The following is a 22,025-nucleotide window of genomic DNA, read 5'->3' on the forward strand; positions in this document are numbered from 1 at the left end:
CATGGGGGAAGAAAAGGTTAAAGTGGCGGACCTAAACCGTCTGCCAGTCTTTGAAAGGCGGGGTGTTTGGGGTGGGCAGGGTCGGCAATGGTCTTGTACTGGAGGCATGCAGGTCCTTCATGGAGGGAAGGTGACACCCGATGACCTTCTCCGCAGACCGGACGATGCGCTGCAGTTTGCCCTTGCAACAGGCAGACCCAAACCAGACGGTGATAGAAGAGGCGAGGATGGACTCAATGATGGTGTAGAATCTAACCAGAATTGTCAGAGAGATTGAGTTTCCTCAGCTGGCACAGATGGTACACATCCTCTGTTGAGCCTTCTTGGTCACCACTGATGTTGTCCTCCCCTTGAGGTTGTGAGAGATGATTGTCCCCAGGGAATTTGAAGGACTTGGCCGTGCTGACGGCTGAGCCATCAATCTCGAGGGAGAAAGATGGTGGGGGGAATTTCCTGTAGTCAACCACCATCTCCATGGTTTTGACTGTGTTGAGTTCCAGGTTGTTGCGATTGCACCAGGCGGTCACCCTCTCCATGGTACTTGGATTTTTGTCGTCTAAAATGAGTCCAACCAGGTTGGTGTCATCAGCAAACTTGAGTAGTTTGACGGATGTGTCTTTGGAGGAGCAGTCATTCGTGTAGAGTTAGAAGAGGAAGGGAGAGAGCATGCAACCCTGTGGCGCCCCCGTGTTGAGAGATGTTTTCCCATCTTAACGTGCTGTGTCCTGTTGGTCAGAAGTCGGTGATCCGCCGGCAGATGGAGTCAGATACATTCAGCTATGTGAGTTCATGCTGTAGCAGGTCCGGAATGATGTGTTGAAGGCTGAGTTAAAGTCCACAAACAATATCCTCGGGTTGTTGAGGTGTTGAAGGATAGTGAAGGCCCATGTTGACGCCATCATCCACAGACCAATTGGCTCTGTAGGCGAACTGTATGTGGTCAAGGAGGGCGTCGGTGGTGGTTTTGAGATGGGACATAACCAGGTGTTCCAAGTTTTTCATGATGACGAGGTGGGCGCTAAAGGTCTATAGTCAAGCAGGCCGGTCGCCTTTTGTTTCTTCTTGCCAACAGCATTACGTCATTCTAGACATGTGAAGAGCGTGAAAAGTTAACTGTTATATGTAGTGTTGTTTTGGCCAAATGGACCAACGTGCTAGATTGCAAGTCCATGCACAACCGTGTCTTACTGGCAACTTAATGTGGAGCAATAGACCCTGTCAATGACTCATTGTGCATTATCGCTAATGCACATATAGCTGTAAGTAGGGCACTTCATCATAAGCCCACGGATGACAGAAGACAGCTGTGCTCACAAACTTCGCCAAAGCTCACCACAGATCCTGCCAGTTATCTTTGTGGCCAGATTTTAAATTGGCTTACTGAGGTCATATTATCAATACTAGAGGTTCACGCCAACTGGTTGGTTTTCCAGGTGTCATTCAGTTGCTGATTTACACCAGGACTACCTCCAGGCTACTCCGAGACGTGGACACTGCCAACAAGTGGGTGGCCTGCAGAACCAGTTGTGCAAATGAACATGCATGTCTCCAATACCAGGAACTGTTATGGTTGCATATTTCCAGACACTCTGAAAAACCTGGGAATTTTGGGAAATAGAAACCTTGGCATTTTGGGAAATTTGGGGAATTGTATAACCCTAATCTTTGGTACATGCTGTGAATACTGGAGATCAAGGGGTCAGTATGTGTTTTATTACCCGTCTCTGCATGGGTCTTCTTCTGCTCTAGGTTGGTAGTGATGTCGTGGACATCCACATAGGCCCGAACTAGTCGCCATAAGAAAGTAGTGTTCTGTCCAAACTGTGAAGAAAAGAGGAGTGTCTGTGTCATTAAACTTCACATATTGACTTTAATTTGGAGGCAGGCTTCACCGTGGAACTTCACTGTTCATACTTGGATTCAAATAGTATTTGTTTTGCTCTTTTGGAAAAATATAGATTTCGTCTATGCAATATTCCATCTGATTATTGTCAGCATTGAGCAAATTTCAGGTCTTCTGAGCGGAAAGTTGAACGTTGTGAGAATTCCGTGCAACTTCCAGCATGTGCTTACTGTGAACACTGAGGCTGTAACCCTTTAAGCTACAGAGACATTAAAAAAATTATGAAGGGCTTGATGTTAACCTTTTGACAAGTAGGAGATATTTTTTACTTGGTCTGTAACAACACGGGCCAAATAGGTGACTGGATATTGCTTTGTATTATGTTGTATGATGCAAGAAACTACTTTACAAAATAAAAGTCATTATTATTACCATACAGAAAATCAAAGAAAAATGTAGGCTACCCTCTGCCTATTGTATTGGCTTCTTTGCTCAAATTACAACACAGGCCCTTTAAGACATATAAAAGCTATTTACCTGACTTGCTTTTCAAAGACAGCTAGAAATGTACAAGTTGTGTGCTCTTGTAGGAAGCAGTCACTCCCCCATTGCTGACCAATAATTAGCTATAGCCTAACTGGGCAAATAACTCGCTAACTAGCAAAAAATATTAACAAATGTGCATGTGGCTCTGCACTTTGACCTGAGAAGCGCATCTACTCGCAACCTCGGGTGATGGAAAGACGGCTCGTTGGCTACTTGTTAGTAGAATTCTACTCTGTTGCCTTCAGCAAAGTCACCGACTCAATCTTGCAAATATTCGTTTTGGTTGATGCATTTAAAAAAGGGGGATGATATTATGTTGATTCACAAGTCTCACAGGGAAACGTTGATCTAAATATAGTGTAAAATAACGGGGCAAACTAATCAATTCAGTAACGTTTCAATATTGTGCATTTCTGGCTGCGCGGACTGGCATTTCTTCCGTGCTGCAGTCTTGGACATTGCTTCTAGGCCTAGGACATCTAAACTAAAGACTAGGACTGTTGGTTGAAGTGGCCCACCTCTGTCCTCTTATCCAGCATGGTGCGGAGGCACTCCCTCTTGTCTCCATCCGTGCCGTTGTGTAGAGCGTCCACCCTCTCCAAGAGGGCTGAGAACTCGTCCAGAGGCTCGATCACTGTCACTTCCTCCTGACTCTCATCAGCCTCACTCTTCTCTTCTTCCTCAGAGTCTGTCAGAGCCGTAATGTACCTGGAACACAAGACGAAGTATTCATTAGGGCCACAGCCTAAATTCTCAGTTTCCTTGGCATGTGTTGTCATAGTTACGTGGGAGGAAGATGAACTGAAAGTGTGGGCGGTTAAAACTTAAAATCCCTTGTGTGGTTGCTTCAATTCTACTCCTAGCAGACCACTTGGTCTGAGTGGGAACCAGTGATCCTACGCAATGACTGGGTTACCATATAAAATGTAGCCTATAGGCTACGCCTTAGTGTGCCAAGACAGTACAAACTGTACTGGCATCAGGCTATACATATATAGTGAAGAGGGGTGGGAGTATCTCCAGAATGGGATCCCTCTGGTAATGACTCAGAGCGTGAGTCTTAGTTAACAAGTGCCTTTAATTACCCCCTCTCTGCCAGATGCTGTCAATAACAGATGAACCTTCCCTGTTGGTTTACACGCAAACAGCAACACGTTTGATTACACAAGTGGGTTACTTTAATTGTGTATAAACGCTGCCTAGCAGTTAAGAAGTCTTGACACAGATACCTGAAGGGTTTCCAGTACCGAACACAAAGACTTGTTTGCCTCTGTCATGGCGTGGCACATAATGTCCCTGCATTAGCCCCGGTTTACCGCTTCCAAAAAAGCCCCCTTTCAATTACTGTAAGTACATACTAACACCCTCAGCTAACACTTGAATAGGGGAGGTGAAATAGGCGTGTATTAATGACATAGGTAGAAATTCAAAGAAATGGAAGACTGAAAGTGAAAAGGTTTAAACATGAAAGGCCTCCATTAAGTGCTGGCAACAGCTACATCATCGGTGCTTAAGGAAACGTTTGGGTCTGTGAGCGATGGTTCTGGGCTAGGGGGAGGTGTGTTGGAGCGGGCCGCTGACCGGCACATCGTGGGCCCACAACAGGTGGTGGAAGCCCCATCTTAGATACCTCCCAACTCACAAAACTTAGGTCAGGCCCGAATAGCTGATTAATTAAAGGTGCACTACGCAGAAATCGCTCCGCCATTTCCTGGTTGCTACATTTTTTTAATAGTTTGCGTAATTTCAGTTTGTGACAAAACAAGCAAGCATTGTGTAGAGAATCATTGTACCATCTAAACCGCTGTGAACTATATTTTCCTTAACCAAAAATATTGTAATTTCAGCTGTTTGAAGCTGGTGTATAAAAATGAAGTAAAAAACTAAACTTAATAACGGGAAACATAGAAAGTGCACATAGAACATATCTACCGCTTCTTAGAATTGCTTTCAATGAGAAGGACAGAACTAACGCACATTTCTATGCACATTTGGCCAGGTCACCCAAAAAGTGACATACTGCAGCTTTAAGTCTGTGCCAGAGGAGCCAAAAGTACAGTATATGCAGGAAAACAGCAACATTGCTTCTCCGCGGGGCAGGCAGTAAAATCCAATGACGCTGTAACAACATGACTAAGCAATGATGGAACTCTTCGCTCTCTTACTTAGGCTGCCTATAACAACCTTCTCAAACAACGCCTACCCAATGCCTCAGAAAAGTTAAGAAAATCCAACACCTAAAACTTCCGGGATAGTGTGTCACTTGTTGTCTTGAAATAGACAACCAAAAGTCGATGCAATGCAAGAATATCATGGCTATAGGCCTATTTTCATCCATTTTCCAATCTAATTGGACCACTGAGTAAAAATGGAAACACACCCAGTCATGGAGGTGCTTTATGTAGGGATTATGCTGCTGTCAATCTCTCCTCTGCCATTTGTGTGGCCAACGAGCCCAGCATGTTAGCTCAGACTCCCTCTGCTTGTTGCTTTAATGCCGCTGTTTGCTCGAGACCACAGCTCTTAATCTGTCCACACACACACCTCTCAGCAGAAGAAAGCAAACACACTGCGGCCCTAGCCAAGAACCTGGCCCACTCACTCACACAACACACAGTGAAAAGCCCGGCCGATTGATTCACAAGACATTCATTCTAAAATGAATTATCTTGTGTTACCAAAATAGGGTAAGACTTGTTAAATACAACACCTAAAAATTCTAACAAAAATGTGGGGGCAACATACGAAGAGGGAATGAATGAATCTGACAAGAAAGAGAATCGATGATCTTTATCCTAAAAAACGCAGATTACAACATTTTAATGAATAGACATAGAACCGGTGTACCACAGGGTACAGTTCACTGGCCATTGGCGTTCCTGGGATCTGGAGCTGTGGCCTTGTTTACAAACCCAGATTCCTAATCTCTGCACAGTGACCTCAGAGTAAGCTCCAAACCTGCAGGCTGGTGCTGAACCCATTTACAGAGCATTCGGAAAGTATTCAGACCCCTTGACTTTTCCCAAATTGTTTTACGTTTCAGCCTTAGTCTAAAATGTATTAAATACATGTCTCTCGTCAATCTACACACAATACCCCACAATGACAAAGCAAAAACAGAAATACCTTATTTAGAAAAGTATTCAGACCCTTTGCCATGAGACCCGAAATTGAGCTCCGGTGCATCCTGTTTCCATTGATCATCCTTGACATGCTTCTACAACTTGATTGGATTCCACCTGGGGTAAATTCAAATGATTGGACATGATTTGTATATGGTACACACCAGTCTATACTGTTGTGGTCCCACTGTTGACAGTGCATGTCAGAGCAAAAACCAAGCCAAGAGGTTGAAGGAATTGTCCGTAGAGCCCCAAGACAGGATTGTTTTGAGGCACAGATCTGCGGAAGGGTACAAAAACATGTCTGCAACATTTAAGGTCCCCAAGAACACATTAGCCTCCATCATTCTTAAATGGAAGAAGTTTGGAACCACCAAGACTCTTCCTAGAGCTGGCTGCCTGGGAAAACTGTGCAATCGGGGGAGAAGGGCCTTGGTAATGGAGGTGATCAAGAACCCGATGGTCACTAACAGAGTTCCAGTGACAGAAGGACAATCATCTCTGCAGCACACCACCAATCAGGCCTTTATGGTAAGCATATGACAGCCCACTTAGAGTTTGCCAAAAAAGGCACCTAAAGGACTCTCAGACCGTGATGAAACCAAGATTGAACACTTTGGCCTGAATGCCAAGCGTCACACCTGGAGGAAACCTGGCACCATCCCTTCGGTGAAGCATGGTGGTGGAAGCATCATGCTGTGGAGATGTTTTTCAGCGGCAGGGACTGGTAGACTAGTCAGGATCGAGGCAAAGATGAAAGGAGCAAAGTACAGAGAGATCCTTGATGAAAGCCTGCTCCAGGACCGCAGACTGGGGCGAAAGTTCACCTTCCAACATGACAACGACCTTAAGCACACAGCCAAGACAACGCAGGAATTTCTTCGGGACTCTGTATGTCCTTGAGAAAGTCTCTGTATGTGGCCCAGTGGCCCAGCCAGAGCCCGGACTTGAACCCGATCGAACATCTCTGGAGAGACATGAAAATAGCTGTGCAGCGACGCTCCCCATCCAGACTAGCAGAGCTTGAGGTTCTGCAGAGAAGAAGGGGAGAAACTCCCCAAATACAGGTGTGCCAAGCTTGTAGCGTCAATGCCACGAAGACTCGAGGATGTAATCACTGCCAAAGGTGCTTCAACAAAGTACTGAGTAAAGGGTCTGAAACCATGTAAATGTGATATTTCCGCGTTTGCTTTGTCATTATGAGGTATTCATTTTTTAATAAGGCTGTAACATAACAAAAACTGGAAAAAGTGAAGGGGTCTGAATACTTTACGAATGCACTGTATGGGCCAATACAGGACTTAAAATTCTGAATGGACTTGCATTTGTGTGAGCAGCAATGGCCATTCTCCAAATTGTTGTGCATTCATTTTTTTTGCACCTGCACACAATGTACTAGTACAGGGTTCGATACTGCAACCAAAACAGTCGTATTTGCGACAGTTTGACTTTGGTGTGGTCGCAAGAGTGCCATTGAACATTTTCACTGGTCATGTTAGTTTTTTAGCTCACAATTCGCTTTTTTTTTATCATCATGATTTATTCAAACAGTAAATGTGCAAATGACCAAAAATAAACCAACTTTATGAAGAGGCAACAACAGTACGGGAATGCCCGTCTGTGTGTCAGTGCTCAACACGGGATGTTTGGGAAACCCTTCCGGGTCAGTCGATCATCCCATCAGTGGCCAGCTTGGGCCAGTGAAAAAAATATTGTAATAATGTTATTTTTAATCTAGGCTATATAATAGATTTATTTTATTTTTTTATATATATATGGATTCCCGAAGCTGTTCATTTATTAGGTTGATTAATTATGATCACATGCGCGTTGCACATACAGTGGGGAGAACAAGTATTTGATACACTGCAGGTTTTCCTACTTACAAAGCATGTAGAGGTCTGTAATTTTTATCATAGGTACACTTCAACTGTAAGAGACGGAATCTAAAACAAAAATCCAGAAAATCACAATGTATGATTTTTAAGTAATTAATTTGCATTTTATTGCATGACATAAGTATTTGATACACCAGAAAAGCAGAACTTAATATTTGGTACAGAAACCTTTGTTTGCAATTACAGAGATCATACGTTTCCTGTAGTTCTTGACCAGGTTTGCACACACTGCAGCAGGGATTTTGGCCCACTCCACCATACAGACTTTCTCCAGATCCTTCAGGTTTCGGGGCTGTCGCTGGGCAATATGGACTTTCAGCTCTCTCCAAAGATTTTCTATTGGGTTCAGGTCTGGAGACTGGCTAGGCCACTCCAGGACCTTGAGATGCTTCTTACGGAGCCACTCCTTAGTTGCCCTGGCTGTGTGTTTCGGGTCGTTGTCATGCTGGAAGACCCAGCCACGACTCATCGTCAATGCTCTTACTGAGGGAAGGAGGTTGTTGGCCAAGAACTCGCGATACATGGCCCCATCCATCCTCCCCTCAATACGGTGCAGTCGTCCTGTCCCCTTTGCAGAAAAGCATCCCCAAAGAATGATGTTTCCACCTCCATGCTTCACGGTTGGGATGGTGTTCTTGGGGTTGTACTCATCCTTCTTCTTCCTCCAAACACAGCGAGTGGAGTTTAGATCAAAAAGCTCTATTTTTGTCTCATCAGACCACATCACCATCTCCCATTCCTCCTCTGGATCATCCAGATGGTAATTGGCAAACTTCAGATGGGCCTGGACTTGAGCAGGGGGACCTTGCGTGCGCTGCAGGATTTTAATCCATGACGGCGTAGTGTATTACTAATGGTTTTCTTTGAGACTGTGGTCCCAGCTCTCTTCAGGTCATTGACCAGGTCCTGTCGTGTAGTTCTGGGCTGATCCCTCACCTTCCTCATGATCATTGATGCCCCACGAGGTGAGATCTTGCATGGAGCCCCAGACCGAGGGTGATTGACCGTCATCTTGAACTTCTTCCATTTTCTAATAATTGCGCCAACAGTTGTTGCCTTCTCACCAAGCTGCTTGCCTATTGTCCTGTAGCCCATCCCAGCCTTGTGCAGGTCTACAATTCTATCCCTGATGTCCTTACACAGCTTTCTGGTCTTGGCCATTGTGGAGAGGTTGGAGTCTGTTTGATCGAGTGTGTGGACAGGTGTCTGTTACAGGTAACGAGTTCAAACAGGTGCAGTTAATACAGGTAATGAGTGGAGAACAGGAGGGCTTCTTAAAGAAAAACTGTGAGAGCCGGAATTCTTAATGGTTGGTAGGTGATCAAATACTTATATCATGCAATAAAATGCAAATTAATTACTTAAAAATCATACAATGTGATTTTCTGGATTTTTGGGATTTTCTGGATTCAGTCTCTCACAGTTGAAGTGTACCTATGATACAAATTACAGACCTCTACATGCTTTGTAAGTAGGAAAACCTGCAAAATCGGCAGTGTATCAAATACTTGTTCTCCCCACTGTATATAGCCTATAGATAATCTGTTGGGCGGAGATAGCGCGCAGCTCTCAAACAGCTGGTTATTGCGTGGAGCGAAGACCGACAGCAGTAGGGGTAGGAAAGCAGTAAGAAATATGTTGAAAGTTATATCTACCAGTAAATGCTAAGGTAAGAATGGGTACGCAAACCAGGTATTTAAAAAGTCAAAAAGTCTTGGTTGAATATTTGCGATACGCAATTCAGTCATCATGGATAGCCATGATAATCATGCATTTCCTCTAGGCTCTTTGGTCCTTGAAAAGTCCTTGTAGCTTATTTAGAAGTTCTACTGCACCAATATAATTATCTGATATTTCATTTCTAATCAGTGTTAATGAGCGTCTGTTTCCTGTGGCTTCTGTTGCGGTTATCTATTGCACTTGTGTAAAACCATGTGCGGATATTATGGGCAAGATAACATTGAATGTTGGCTTCAACTTGTTTTTTTCCCTATAAATTACTGAAACAATTGCGGTGTGCGGTGCGCTTAGGGCCTAAATGTCTATCACTTTCTGTAGCCGTTAGCGATGCTAATGATGGTATTACCATTTTCAGGTAGATGAAAAGCCAATTAAAAAGGTAACCACAAAGTAGCCTATGCCTACCTGACAGAATCATGATTATTTGCATCAATCCAGTGGACAGTTTGTTCCGAAAACTCCATTACAAATAGGCTGCAAAAACACAGCTAGACAAAATCAACTGTTTGGCTGGTGCGCACCTGAATTAAAATATTAAGATATTCTAACAACTGGTGCCCTGATGTGGTTAAAGCATTGCTATGGACTTCGAACATCCAATTCAGTTCTTTATATTTTTTTTAAAAGTGTGTTTCTGAGTATGGAAATTAAAATAAAATAAAATATATATATAAAAATCAGTCCTTCACCCATTTTTTTTTTTTTTTGCCATAGTATCGTTTTGGTATTAAGTATATTTTTTCAAATCCTGCCCTCTAGAGGATTTCAAACATGGCACTTTGAAATCGGCAATAAATACATTTTGCACTTTATTTTAAGTATATTTTCTTTGCTGTTACAGTATCCAAATCAATGTAAGAAGACAAGGGCATGCTACCTTAAAAGACGGCTAGTCGTTATTAGCTTGGATCTGTATGGAATGCAGGCACATTATGGGACACTGGCCAGATCATTATCAACTATTTTTATTTTTATTTATTTTTTAAATTGGTGTGACCAAAATCATGTGCTGGTGCCACAAACTGAAAAAGTTAGTGTATCTAGATCCTTAGGGGAGAGAACCCCAATGCATTGTCTTACATGAATTTGTTCGTATACTGATTGATCCATTTATACTTCCATTCATTCAGCCCTCTCTTTCCCTCCCTGCGCTTGTTTACTCAATGGAAAGTGGTGAGCGAGACAGCAACGGGTAGTACTGAGTGATCAGTGCATTCCTCTAACGCCATTCCATGGCCTATGAATCACTAGAGTTGAAACAGAAAAAAAACAGGATACATTCATGTGTGTGTTTATATACCATCATTATCCGCCCTCCATTTACAGAACAAACATCACAGGGCCTGTGGTCTTATTTCAACACTGTGTTAAAAAACTTTTTTTTTTTTTACACACACGGCCAACTGTACCTTGACTGTGTGCCGTGCCAGTTTGACTTGGGTCTAGTTAGGGGACGAGGGGAAAGGGTAAGGCAACATGCGACCGCTTAAATCTTCAAGGGGCCAATTGGCCATTTTCAGCACTGGCTCCATAGATTGATATGCACTGTGAATACATAGAACATTCCAGTAATGTTGTCATGCCATCACAGTGGTTGTGGAGCATATTTGCAATGAAGGATGAAATAGATTTGCTCTAACTACTTTGATGAAACAGTGACAGTACTTAACACCTTTAGGGCCACCAATCACCGATCCGTTGGGTCCAATGTTTTTAACCACACCGTATGTGTAGAGCACACACTAATTAGTGTAATACAGGCCTAAACATGATGCAAAAGTTGGCCTGTACTTTGATGTAATGCTACTTTACCCTTTGCACCAAATTAATGTATTTGTAAATGCCATGTTCAAAAGTCTTGCCAAGACCAAATATGGGACTGGTTTCAGGAAACTAGGCGTATGTCACTACTTCACAGGTGAGCCACTTGAACAAATGTGTATTTAATATTTTTTCCAAATTCGTGTTGCTCTCCACTTTCTGGAGGACCAACTTTTGAAATCAGTGGATCGAGATGGTGGAATATGAGCTAAGGAGCTAAGGTGGAATAAGGTGGAATAAGAGCTAAGGAGCTAATAGCTAAGGAGATGGAGAAAATTCTGGCCTTTGATTGCAAATACGCAGAGGAAGTTGAAAAGAGAACACACAGAAGGCTGTAGAAAAACACCTGTCTCTGGATTACATTTTCAAACTAAGGGCAGCCATGGCATCCATGACAGAGAGGGAGATGCGTCCATCCATGTATACGGATAAAAGAGTCTAGCTAGCTACATTTTCAGATATTACACGTTTCAAATTGTCAGATAGTAGTTTACATTTCAAGTTTAAGCGTATTGTTAGGTAGCTAGCTAACGTTAGCTGGCTGGCTTGCTAACGTTATGTATGTATCTCAGAGCCATTTGCATCGCTAGTTATAGCCTAATGTTAGCTAGCTAGCTAACATTGAACCTGGTTGGTTAGCTACCTGCAGATTCATGCAGGGTAGTAATGTTATGAATTGGGATTAAGGTTAATTATTTAGCTAGCTAAGTACAGGTCTAAACAAAAGACTCCAATATGCAAGTAAGCATTTCAATAGAACGTTCATGATGTCACTTTTTTGAACGCTCCGAGAGCGAAACACTATGAATTTACACCCTAGATTGAATTTATGAATAGTCTTCAAATCTTTGGTTGTTTAGTACATGGCCTCACATGTGAATCCTTAAAGAGATGGGCGGGGCCAAGGCTTAACAGGGTGTGAACGATGCTGAATGGGTGTAAAAAAAGAAGAGCTCTCCAGTAGGCTTACCAAAACATTCAAGTGCCATTTTCTCAAAAGTGGAGTTACAAGTTTATCAACTTTCAAAGCAGATTTACTTTCCCATTGTTCCTCAACTGTGGTGTTTGATATACAATTTCCTAGCTCTGAATCTCTACTTTAATCCAATGTAGAAAAACACCATTTCAAATGTTGCAAAATAAGACCGAATCGAGCCGGTCGGTCACATATGTTCCAGGACACATCTGATGGCATTGAGGAGTTTACAACATCAGTAATCGGCTTCATTAATAACTTCTTATGGCTTGGGGGCAGTATTTCGACATCTGGATGAGAAGCGTGCCCAAAGTAAACTGCCTGTTACTCAGGCCCAGAAGCTAGGATATGCATATAATTGGTAGATTTTAATAGAAAACACTAAAGTTTCCAAAACTGTTAAAGTAATGTCTGAGTATAACAGACCTGATATAGCAGGCGAAAACCTGAGGAAAATCCATCCAGGAAGTGGGATTCTTTTGATGTGGGTAGTTTTCAATTGAATGCCTATAGAGTATCTAATGGAGTAGGACCCAGATTGCAGTTCCTATGGATTCCAATAGATGTCAACAGTCTTTAGACATTGTTTCCAGCTTGTTTTCTGAAAAATGAAGAAGAATGAGACCTTTCTGTCAGTGGACTGTAGAATCATGCAGTGCTGGTTTGCGCTCGTGACCGAGTGCACGCCCTTCGTTGTTTTTTCTTTCTATTGAATACACTATTGTCCGGTTGAAATATTATCGATTATTTAGACAATTGACAACCTGAGGATTATTTATAAACATGTTTCGACAAACTTTACCGGTACTGTTAGAATGTATTCGTTTGCATGTTTTGAACGCCTTTGAGCCAGTGGATTACTGAACTAAACGCGCCAACAAAACTGAGTTTTTGGGATATAAAGAGGGACTTCATCGAACATAAAACATTTATTGTGTAGCTGGGACTGTTGTGACTGCAACCAGATGAAGATCTTCAAAGGTAAGTGATTAAATTTATCGCCATTTCTGACTTGTGACAAAAGGTTTGTATGCTTTTGTAAGCGGGGCGCTGTCCTCAGATAATTGCTTTCGCCGTAAAGCCTTTTTGAAATCTGACAAAGTGGCTGGATTAACAAGAAGTTCATATTTCAGCCGATGTATAACACTTGTATTTTTATGAATGTTTATTATGACTATTTCTGTATTTTGAATTTGGCGCTCTGCAATTTCACCGGATGTTGTCGAGGTGGGTCACTAGCGGAAAGCCTGCGCCAGAAAGGTTAATAAGTGCCTCGATGACATAATCCCCACAGTGACCGTACGTACATATCCCAACCAGAAGCCATGAATTACAGGCAACATCCACACTGAGCGAAAGGCTAGACCTGCTGCTTTCAATGCGCATGAACTAACCTGGACGCTTATAAGAAATCCTGTAACGAACCATCAAATAGGAAAAGCGACTATACTGGACTAAGATCGAGTCCTACTACACCGGCTCTGACGGTCTCGGATGTGTCAGGGCTTGCAAACTAATCAAATCTTATTGGTCACATACACATGGTTAGCTTCTATGCTTGTGCTTCTAGTTCTGACAGTGCAGTAATATCTAACTAGTAATCTAACAATTCCCCAACAACTACCTAATACACACATATCTAAAGGGGTGAATGAGAATATGTACATATACGTATATGGATGAGCGATGGCCGAGCGGCATAGGCGAGGTGCAATAGATGGTATAAAATACAGTATATACAGTGAGGGAAAAAAGTATTTGATCCCCTGCTGATTTTGTACGTTTGCCCACTGACAAAGAAATGATCAGTCTATAATTTTAATGGTAGGTTTATTTGAACAGTGAGAGACAGAATATCAACAAAAAAATCCAGAAAAACGCATGTCAAAAATGTTATGAATTGATTTGCATTTTAATGAGGGAAATAAGTATTTGACCCCTCTGCAAAACATGACTTAGTACTTGGTGGCAAAACCCTTGTTGGCAATCACAGAGGTCAGACGTTTCTTGTAGTTGGCCACCAGGTTTGCACACATCTCAGGAGGGATTTTGTCCCACTCCTCTTTGCAGATCTTCTTCAAGTCATTAAGGTTTCGAGGCTGACGTTTGGCAACTCGAACCTTCAGCTCCCTCCACAGATTTTCTATGGGATTAAGGTCTGGAGACTGGCTAGGCCACTCCAGGACCTTAATGTGCTTCTTCTTGAGCCACTCCTTTGTTGCCTTGGCCGTGTGTTTTGGGTCATTGTCATGCTGGAATACCCATCCACGACCCATTTTCAATACCCTGGCTGAGGGAAGGAGGTTTTCACCCAAGATTTGACGGTACATGGCCCCGTCCATCGTCCCTTTGATGCGGTGAAGTTGTCCTGTCCCTTTAGCAGAAAAACACCCCCAAGCATAATGTTTCCACCTCCATGTTTGACGGTGGGGATGGTTTCTTTGGGTCATAGGCAGCATTCCTCCTCCTCCAAACACGGCAAGTTGGGTTGATGCCAAAGAACTCCATTTTGGTCTCATCTGACCACAACACGTTCACCCAGTTGTCCTCTGAATCATTCAGATGTTCATTGGCAAACTTCAGACGGGCATGTATATGTGCTTTCTTGAGCAGGGGGACCTTGCGGGCGCTGCAGGATTTCAGTCCTTCACGGCATAGTGTGTTACCAATTGTTTTCTTGATGACTATGGTCCCAGCTGCCTTGAGATCATTGACAAGATCCTCCTGTGTAGTTCTGGGCTGATTCCTCACCGTTCTCATGATCATTGCAACTCCACGAGGTGAGATCTTGCATGGAGCCCCAGGCTGAGGGAGATTGACAGTTCTTTTGTGTTTCTTCCATTTGCGAATAATCACAGAAACTGTTGTCACCTTCTCACCAAGCTGCTTGGCGATGGTCTTGTAGCCCATTCCAGCCTTGTGTAGGTCTACAATCTTGTCCCTGACATCCTTGGAGAGCTCTTTGGTCTTGGCCATGGTGGAGAGTTTGGAATCTGATTGATTGATTGCTTCTGTGGACAGGTATCTTTTATACAGGTAAGAAACTGAGATTAGGAGCACTCCCTTTAAGAGTGTGCTCCTAATCGCCGTTCGTTACCTGTCTGAAAGACACCTGGGAGCCAGAAATCTTTTTGATTGAGAAGGGGTCAAATACTTATTTCCCTCATTAAAATGCAAATCAATTTATAACATTTTTGACATGCATTTTTCTGGATATTTTTGTTGTTATTCTGTCTCTCACTGTTCAAATAAACCTACCATTAAAATTATAGACTGATAATTTCTTTGTCAGTGGGCAAACGTACAAAATCAGCAGGGGATCAAATACTTTTTTCCCTCACTGTACATGTGATATGAGTAATGTAAGATATGTAAACATTATTAAAGTGGCATTATTTAAAGTGGCATTGTTTAAAGTGAATAGTGATCCATTCATTCAAGTGGCCAGTGATTGGGTCTCATGTAGGCAGCAGCCTCTCGGAGTTAGTGATTGCTGTTTAGCAGTCTGATGGCCTTGAGATTGAAAAACAAGCTTCTATCTCTCGGTCCCAGCTTTGATGCACCTGTACTGACCTCGCCTTCTGAATGATAGCGGTGTGAACAAGCAGTGGCTCGGATGGTTGATGTCCTTAATGATCTTTTTGGCCTTCCTGTGACATCGGGTGCTGTAGGTGTATTGGAGGGCAGGTAGTTTGCCCCCGGTGATGCGTTGTGAAAACCGCACCACCCTCTGGAGAGCATTGCGGTTGAGGGCGGTGCAGTTGCAGTACCAGGCTGTGATACAGCCCGACATGATGCTCTCGATTGTGCATCTGTAAAAGACCATCAGGGTTTTGGGTGACAAGCAAAATTTCTTCAGCCTCCTGCAGTCCCTTCGATGTGGATAGGGGGGTGCACCCTCTGCTGTTTCCTGAAGTCCACGATCATCTCCCTTTTTTTTTACGTTGAGTGAGAGGTGCACTCACCTCCTCCCTGTAGGCCGTCTCGTCGTTGGTGAGCAAGCCCACTACTGTTGTGTCGTCTGCAAACTTGATGATTGAGTTGGAGACGTGCATGGCCACGCAGTCGTGGGTGAACAGGGAGTACAGGAGAGGGCTGAGCACACAATGTTGAGGGTCAGCGAAGTGGAGATGTTGTTTCCTACCTTCACCACCTGGGGGCGGCCCGTCAGAAAGTCCAGGACCAAGTTGCACAGGGAGGGGTTGAGACCCAGGGCCTCCAGCTTGATGATGAGCTTGATGATGAGCTTGGAGGGTACTATGGTGTTGAATGCTGAGCTGTAGTCAATGAACATAGGGCAGTGTGCAGTGTGATGGTGATTGCGTCATCTGTGGACCTGTTGGGGCGGTATGCAAATTGAGGTGGGTCTAGGGTGGCGGTGATATGATCCTTGACTAGCCTCTCAAAGCGCTTCATGATGACAGAAGTGAGTGCTACAGGGCGATAGTAATTTAGTTCAGTTATCTTTGCTTTCTTGGGTACAGGAACAATGGTAACCATCTTGAAGCACGTGAAGACAACAGACTGGGATAGGGAGCGATTGAATATGTCCGTAAACGCACTAGCCAGCTGGTCTGTGCATACTCTGAGGACGCGGCTAAAGATGCCGTCTGGACTAGCAGCCTGCGAGGGTTAACACGTTTAAAATGTTTTACTCACGTCAGCCACAGAGAAGGAAAGGGCGCCGTCTTTGTTAGCGAGCCGTGATGGGTGCACTTTAATATCCTCAAAGCAGGCAAAGGTGTTAAGTTTGTCTGGAAGCATGACGTCGGTATCTGTGACGTTTTTGTTTTTGCAGTTTGTGATTTCCTGTAGACCCTGCCACATACGTCTCATGTCTGAGCCGTTGAATTGCGACTCCACTTTGTCCCTGTACCGGCATGTCGCTTGTTTGATTGCCTTGTGGAGGGAATAACTACACTGTTTATATTCAGCCATATTTCCAGACCTCTTTCCATGGTTAAATGCGGTGGATCGCACTTTCAGGTTCAGGAATACAGCCATCCATCCACGGTTTCTGGGTAGGGTAGGTTTTAATAGGTCACAGTGGGTACAACATCTCCAATGCACTTCATTATAAACACACTCACCGAGTCAACGTATAGGTCAATGTTGTTCTCGGAGGCTGACCGGAACATATTACAGTCCACATGATCGAAAAAGTATTGAAGTGTGGCTTCCGATTGGTCAGACCAGCGTTGAATGGTTCTCGTCACTGGTACATCCTGTTTGAGTTTCTGCCTATAAGACGGTACGAGCAAGATGGCGTCATGGTCGGATTTGCCGAAGGGAAGGCGGGCTTTGTATGCATCGCGGAAGTTAGAGTAGCAGTGGTCGAGAGTATTAGCCCTGCGTGTCGTGCAATCAATATGCTGACAGAACTTAAGTAGCCTTGCTCACAAATTTGCTTTGCTAAAATCCCCAGCTACAATAAATGCAGATTCCAGATATATAGTATCCAGGTTACATAGAGTCCAGTGAAGTTCCTTGAGGGCCGTCTTGGTGTTCGCTTAAGGGGGAATGTACACAGCTGTGACTATAACTGACGAGAATTCTCTTGGTAGGTAAAATGGCCAATATTAGATTGTATGGAATTCTTGGGTCGGGAGAGCAGAAGGACTTGAGTTCCTGTATGATGTTATGATTACAACATGAGTCGTTAATCATAAAGCTAACAGCCACGTGCTTCCTCTTCCCAGAGAGGTGTTTCTCTCTGTCGGCGCGATCACAGATTACAAAAGGAAATAGACACGAGCCTACCAGACAAGCATAATGCATTCTATCCTTGCTTCGAGGCAAGCAACACTGAACCATGCGTGAGAGCACCAGCTGCTCCCGACGACTGATCACGCTCTGCGTATTTGATGTGTGTAAGACCATTAAACAAATCAACATTCACAAGGCCGCAGGGCCAGACAGATTACCAGGACACATACTTTGAGCATGCGCTGACCAGCTGGCAAGTGTCTTCACTGACATTTCAACCTCTCCTTGACCAAGTCTGTAATACCTACATGCTTCAAGCAGACCACCACAGTCCCTGTGCCCAAGAATAATTACCATTGTAGCACTCACATCTGTAGCCATGAAGTGCTTTGAAAGGCTGGTCACGGCTCACATCAACACCATCATCCCAGACACCCTGGACTCACTCCAATTCGCATACCGCCCCAACAGATCCACAGTTGACGCAATCTCTATTGCACTCCACACCACCCTTTCCCAGAATGCTGTTTATTGACTACAACTCAACGTTCAACACCATAGTGCCCTCCAAGCTCATCACTAAGCTAAGGACTCTGTGATTGAACAACTCCCTCTGTAACCGGATCCTTGACCTCCTGACGGGACTCCCTGTTCACCCACGATAGAGTGGCCGCACACGTCTCCATCATTAAGTTTGCCGAAGACATGATGGGGGTAGGCCTGATCACCAACAATGATGAGACAGCCTATAGTGAGGTGGTCAGAGACCTGACAGTGTGGTGCCAGGACAAACACCCCTCCCTCAACGTCAGCAAAATAAAGGGGATGATCGTGGACTACAGGAAACAGAGGGTCAAGCACGCCCCCATTCACATCGATGGGGCTGAAGTGGAGTGGTTCAAGAGCTTCAAGTTCTTTGGTGTCCACATCACCAAGGACACCAACACAGTCGTGAAGAGGGCACGACAACACTTCTTCCACCTCAGGAGGCTGAAAAGACTTGACATGGGCCCTCGGATCCTCAAAATATTCTACAGCTGCACCATTGAGAGTATCTTGACTGGCTGCTTAAACGCTTGGTATGGCAACCACTTGGCAACCAGGTGGAGTCAAAAAAAATCCAAGATTCCAGCCACCGAAGATAGACTCCTGAATCTACCCCCAAGCCATAAGACTGCTAAATAGTTTGTTAAATAGTTAACCAAATAGCTACCAGGACTATCTGCATTGACCCATTTAACATATGACACATCGCATATGCTGCTGCTACTCTTTACTATCTGTCACTTTGTTAGATATACAGTGCATTCGGAAAGTATTCAGACCCATTCACTTTCTCCACATCTTATGTTACAGCCTTATTCGAATGGATTAAATAAATGTTTTCCTCATCAATCTACACCCAAAACCCCATAATGACAAACCAAATACTGGTTTAGACATTTTTGCAAATGTATTAAAAATAAAAAACAGTAATAACTTACATAAGTATTCAGACTTTGCTAGGAGACTCAAAATTGAGCTCAGGTGCACCCTGTTTTCATTGATCATCCTTGAGATGTTTCTACAACCTGTGGTAAATATGATTGACTGGATATGATTTATAAAGCCCCACACCTGTCGAAGGAATTGTCCGTAGAGCTCCGAGACATGATTGTGTCAAGGCACAGATCTGGGGAAGGGTACCAAAACATTTCTGCAGCATTGAAGGTCCCCAAGAACACAGTGGCCTCCATCATTCTTGAATGGAAGAAGTTCGGAACCACCAATACTCTTCCTAGAGCTGGCCCCCCGGCCAAACTGAGTAATCGGGGGAAAAGGGCCTTGATCAGGGAAGTGACAGAAAACCTGATGGTCATTCTGACAGAGCTCTAGAGTTCTTCTGTGGAGATGGGAGAACTATCTTTGCAGCAATCCACCAAATCAGGCCTTTATGGTAAAGTGACCAGAAAAAAAGCCACGCCTCAGGTAAAGACACATGACAGCCCACTTGGAGTTTGTCAAAAGTCACCAAAAGGACTCTGACCATGACAAACAAGATTCTCTGGTCTGATGAAACCAAGATTGAAATCTTTGCCATGAATGCCAAACATTAAGTCTGGAGGAAACCATGCACCGCTCATCATCTGGCCAATACCATCCCTTCGGTGAAGCATGGTGGTAGCAGCGTCATGCTGTAGGGTTGTTTTTCAGCGGCAGAGACTGGGAGACTAGTCAGGAGAGGCAAAGATGAATGGAGCAAAATACAGATAACCTGCTCCAGAGTGCTCAGGTCCTCAGACTGGGACGAAGGTTCACCTTCCAACAGGACAAGCCTCGAGTGGCCCAGCTAGAGCCTGGACTTGAACCTGATCAAACATCTCTGGAGAGATCTGAAAATAGCTGTGCAGAGACGCTCCTCATCTAACCTGACATATCTTGAGAGGATCTGCGGAGAACAATGTGATCAACTCCCCAAATACAGGTGTGCCAAGCTTGTAGCGTCATTCCTAAGAAGATTCGAGGCTGTAATCGCTGCTTCAACAAAGTACTGAGTAAAGGGTCTCATGTAAACGTCATTTTATTTTTAATACATTTAAAAAAATATTAAAAAAAACATTTTTGCTTTGTATTTATGGGGTAGATTGAGGGGGAAAAAGACGATTTAATACATTTTAGAATAAGACTAACGTAAGAAATAAAAAATGTGGAAAAAGTAAAGTTATCGTTAGTCATTGTGTATCTATTATTACGGGTTTTACTTTTCCATCTTTTATTTTCTTCTCTGCATTGTTGGGAAGGGCGCGTAAGCATTTCACGGTTAGTCCACACCGGTTGTACACAAAGCATGTGACAAATAAAATGTGATACTAATGGAGCATAATAGGGAAGCCTGGAGCCAAGCACGTTAGTGTTACGCTAAAAGAGAACTGAAAGGAAACTGTGACAATGGGGGAGGGGGAGTAGTGGGTGGTCACAGTCCAAGTGGTACAGTATGCAGGTGGAGGGCAGAGGAGGGGTCTACCATGCCCTGCAGACATGCTTACTATACGTAGAAGGTAAACTGCTGGGAAATTCACAGGAATGGGGGTATCAGAAAGTCAACAGTGATTTGGGTGCAAGATTTTCATTTAATAACATGTAGGCCTACTTTCTAGGGGAAAATACTGTATCTCGGGTACATCAGTCTCCTTCCATGAAGTTCAGAATGCGAAAGACGGAGAGAGATATAATATGACTGGCCTGGACACTCATCACTAAATCATTTTTTACATTCTAAGCTTTTAATTACAAAAGACAGACAAGGTCATTTTTCACTTGAAAAACCTCTCAGTGTGTGTGATCAGACATGCCCGTTACTAAAGAAACAAAAGTCTTCTCCTTAAAAATCAGCAACTATCCAATGCCAAACGCTATCATTTTAAACACGAAACGTTATAATGTCCTCTAGCTACGGGAAAACAGCATGACGTGGATAAACGGCAGTGGGAACTGTTTGAGGAATGACAAGTTCCGACATGACACTTTACAATGAGACCTTTGACAGCTCGGCATACAGACTGGGAGATTGATGGGCTTGCTCGGTTGAGGTGGGAAGTTCGAGGAAGCGGTTTTGACAAATGAAAAGTGAACGGTGCAAACTGTTTGAGCTTTCCACCTTGCGAGTGTGTGTTGCTGAACTGAGCAAACACAATCCTTATCAACTTTGACCTGCTCCATAATTGAGCCGCCTTCTTTGTGGTCCTTTGTAAGCTCAGTTGGTAGAGCATGGTGCTTGTAATGTCAGGGTAGTGGGTCGAATCCCAGGACCCCCCATACGTAAAATGTATAGATGCATGACTGTTAGGAGATTTGGAAAAAAACATCTGCTAAATGACATATATATTGTCACACGTCTGTGCGGTACGGCGTATTGTCTGTACCCCATTATAGCCGCTTCGTGTTTCAGCAAGACCCAACACAACCTGCAAATATATCACCGCTGGTCATGGTCCGAATATTTTTATTTGTATAATTTTTTTTACCCAATTTCATGGTATTCAATTGGTAGTTACAATCTTGTCCAATCGCTGCAACTCCCGTACAGACTCGGGAGAGGTAAAGGTCGAGAGTCGTGCGTCCTCTGAAACACAACCCAACCAAGCCGCACTACTTCTTGACACAATGCCCACTTAACACGGAAGCCAGCCGCACCAACGTGTCGGAGGAAACACTGTGCGCCTGGCTACCGTGTCAGAGTGCACTGCGCCCGGCCCGCCACAGGAGTCGCTAGTGCGCGATGGGACGAGGACATCCCTGCAGCCCAAACCCTCCCCTGATTTTAGAGTCTTTTTTGACCAAAAACTAAATGGTTTTATTTATTTTATATATAGAAACTTTGGGGGGGGGGGGGG

General features: G+C 43.8%; 1 protein-coding gene across 3 annotated transcripts in view; it reads right to left on the reverse strand.

The window, feature by feature from the left end:
• Positions 1–22,025, reverse strand: part of LOC139562672 (regulator of microtubule dynamics protein 2-like) — a 67,218-nt gene that overhangs the window by 35,315 nt on the left and 9,878 nt on the right. For all 3 annotated transcript variants that reach the window (XM_071380557.1, XM_071380559.1, XM_071380558.1), the window contains exons 3-4: positions 2,908–3,097; positions 1,719–1,821 (exon numbers count right to left, since the gene is read on the reverse strand). In XM_071380557.1, coding sequence (XP_071236658.1) covers positions 1,719–1,821; positions 2,908–3,097 — 293 coding nt within the window. The remainder of the gene's footprint in view (positions 1–1,718; positions 1,822–2,907; positions 3,098–22,025) is intronic.

The sequence above is a fragment of the Salvelinus alpinus genome, chromosome 32 (assembly GCF_045679555.1).
Source record: "Salvelinus alpinus chromosome 32, SLU_Salpinus.1, whole genome shotgun sequence".
Lineage (NCBI taxonomy): Eukaryota > Metazoa > Chordata > Actinopteri > Salmoniformes > Salmonidae > Salvelinus > Salvelinus alpinus.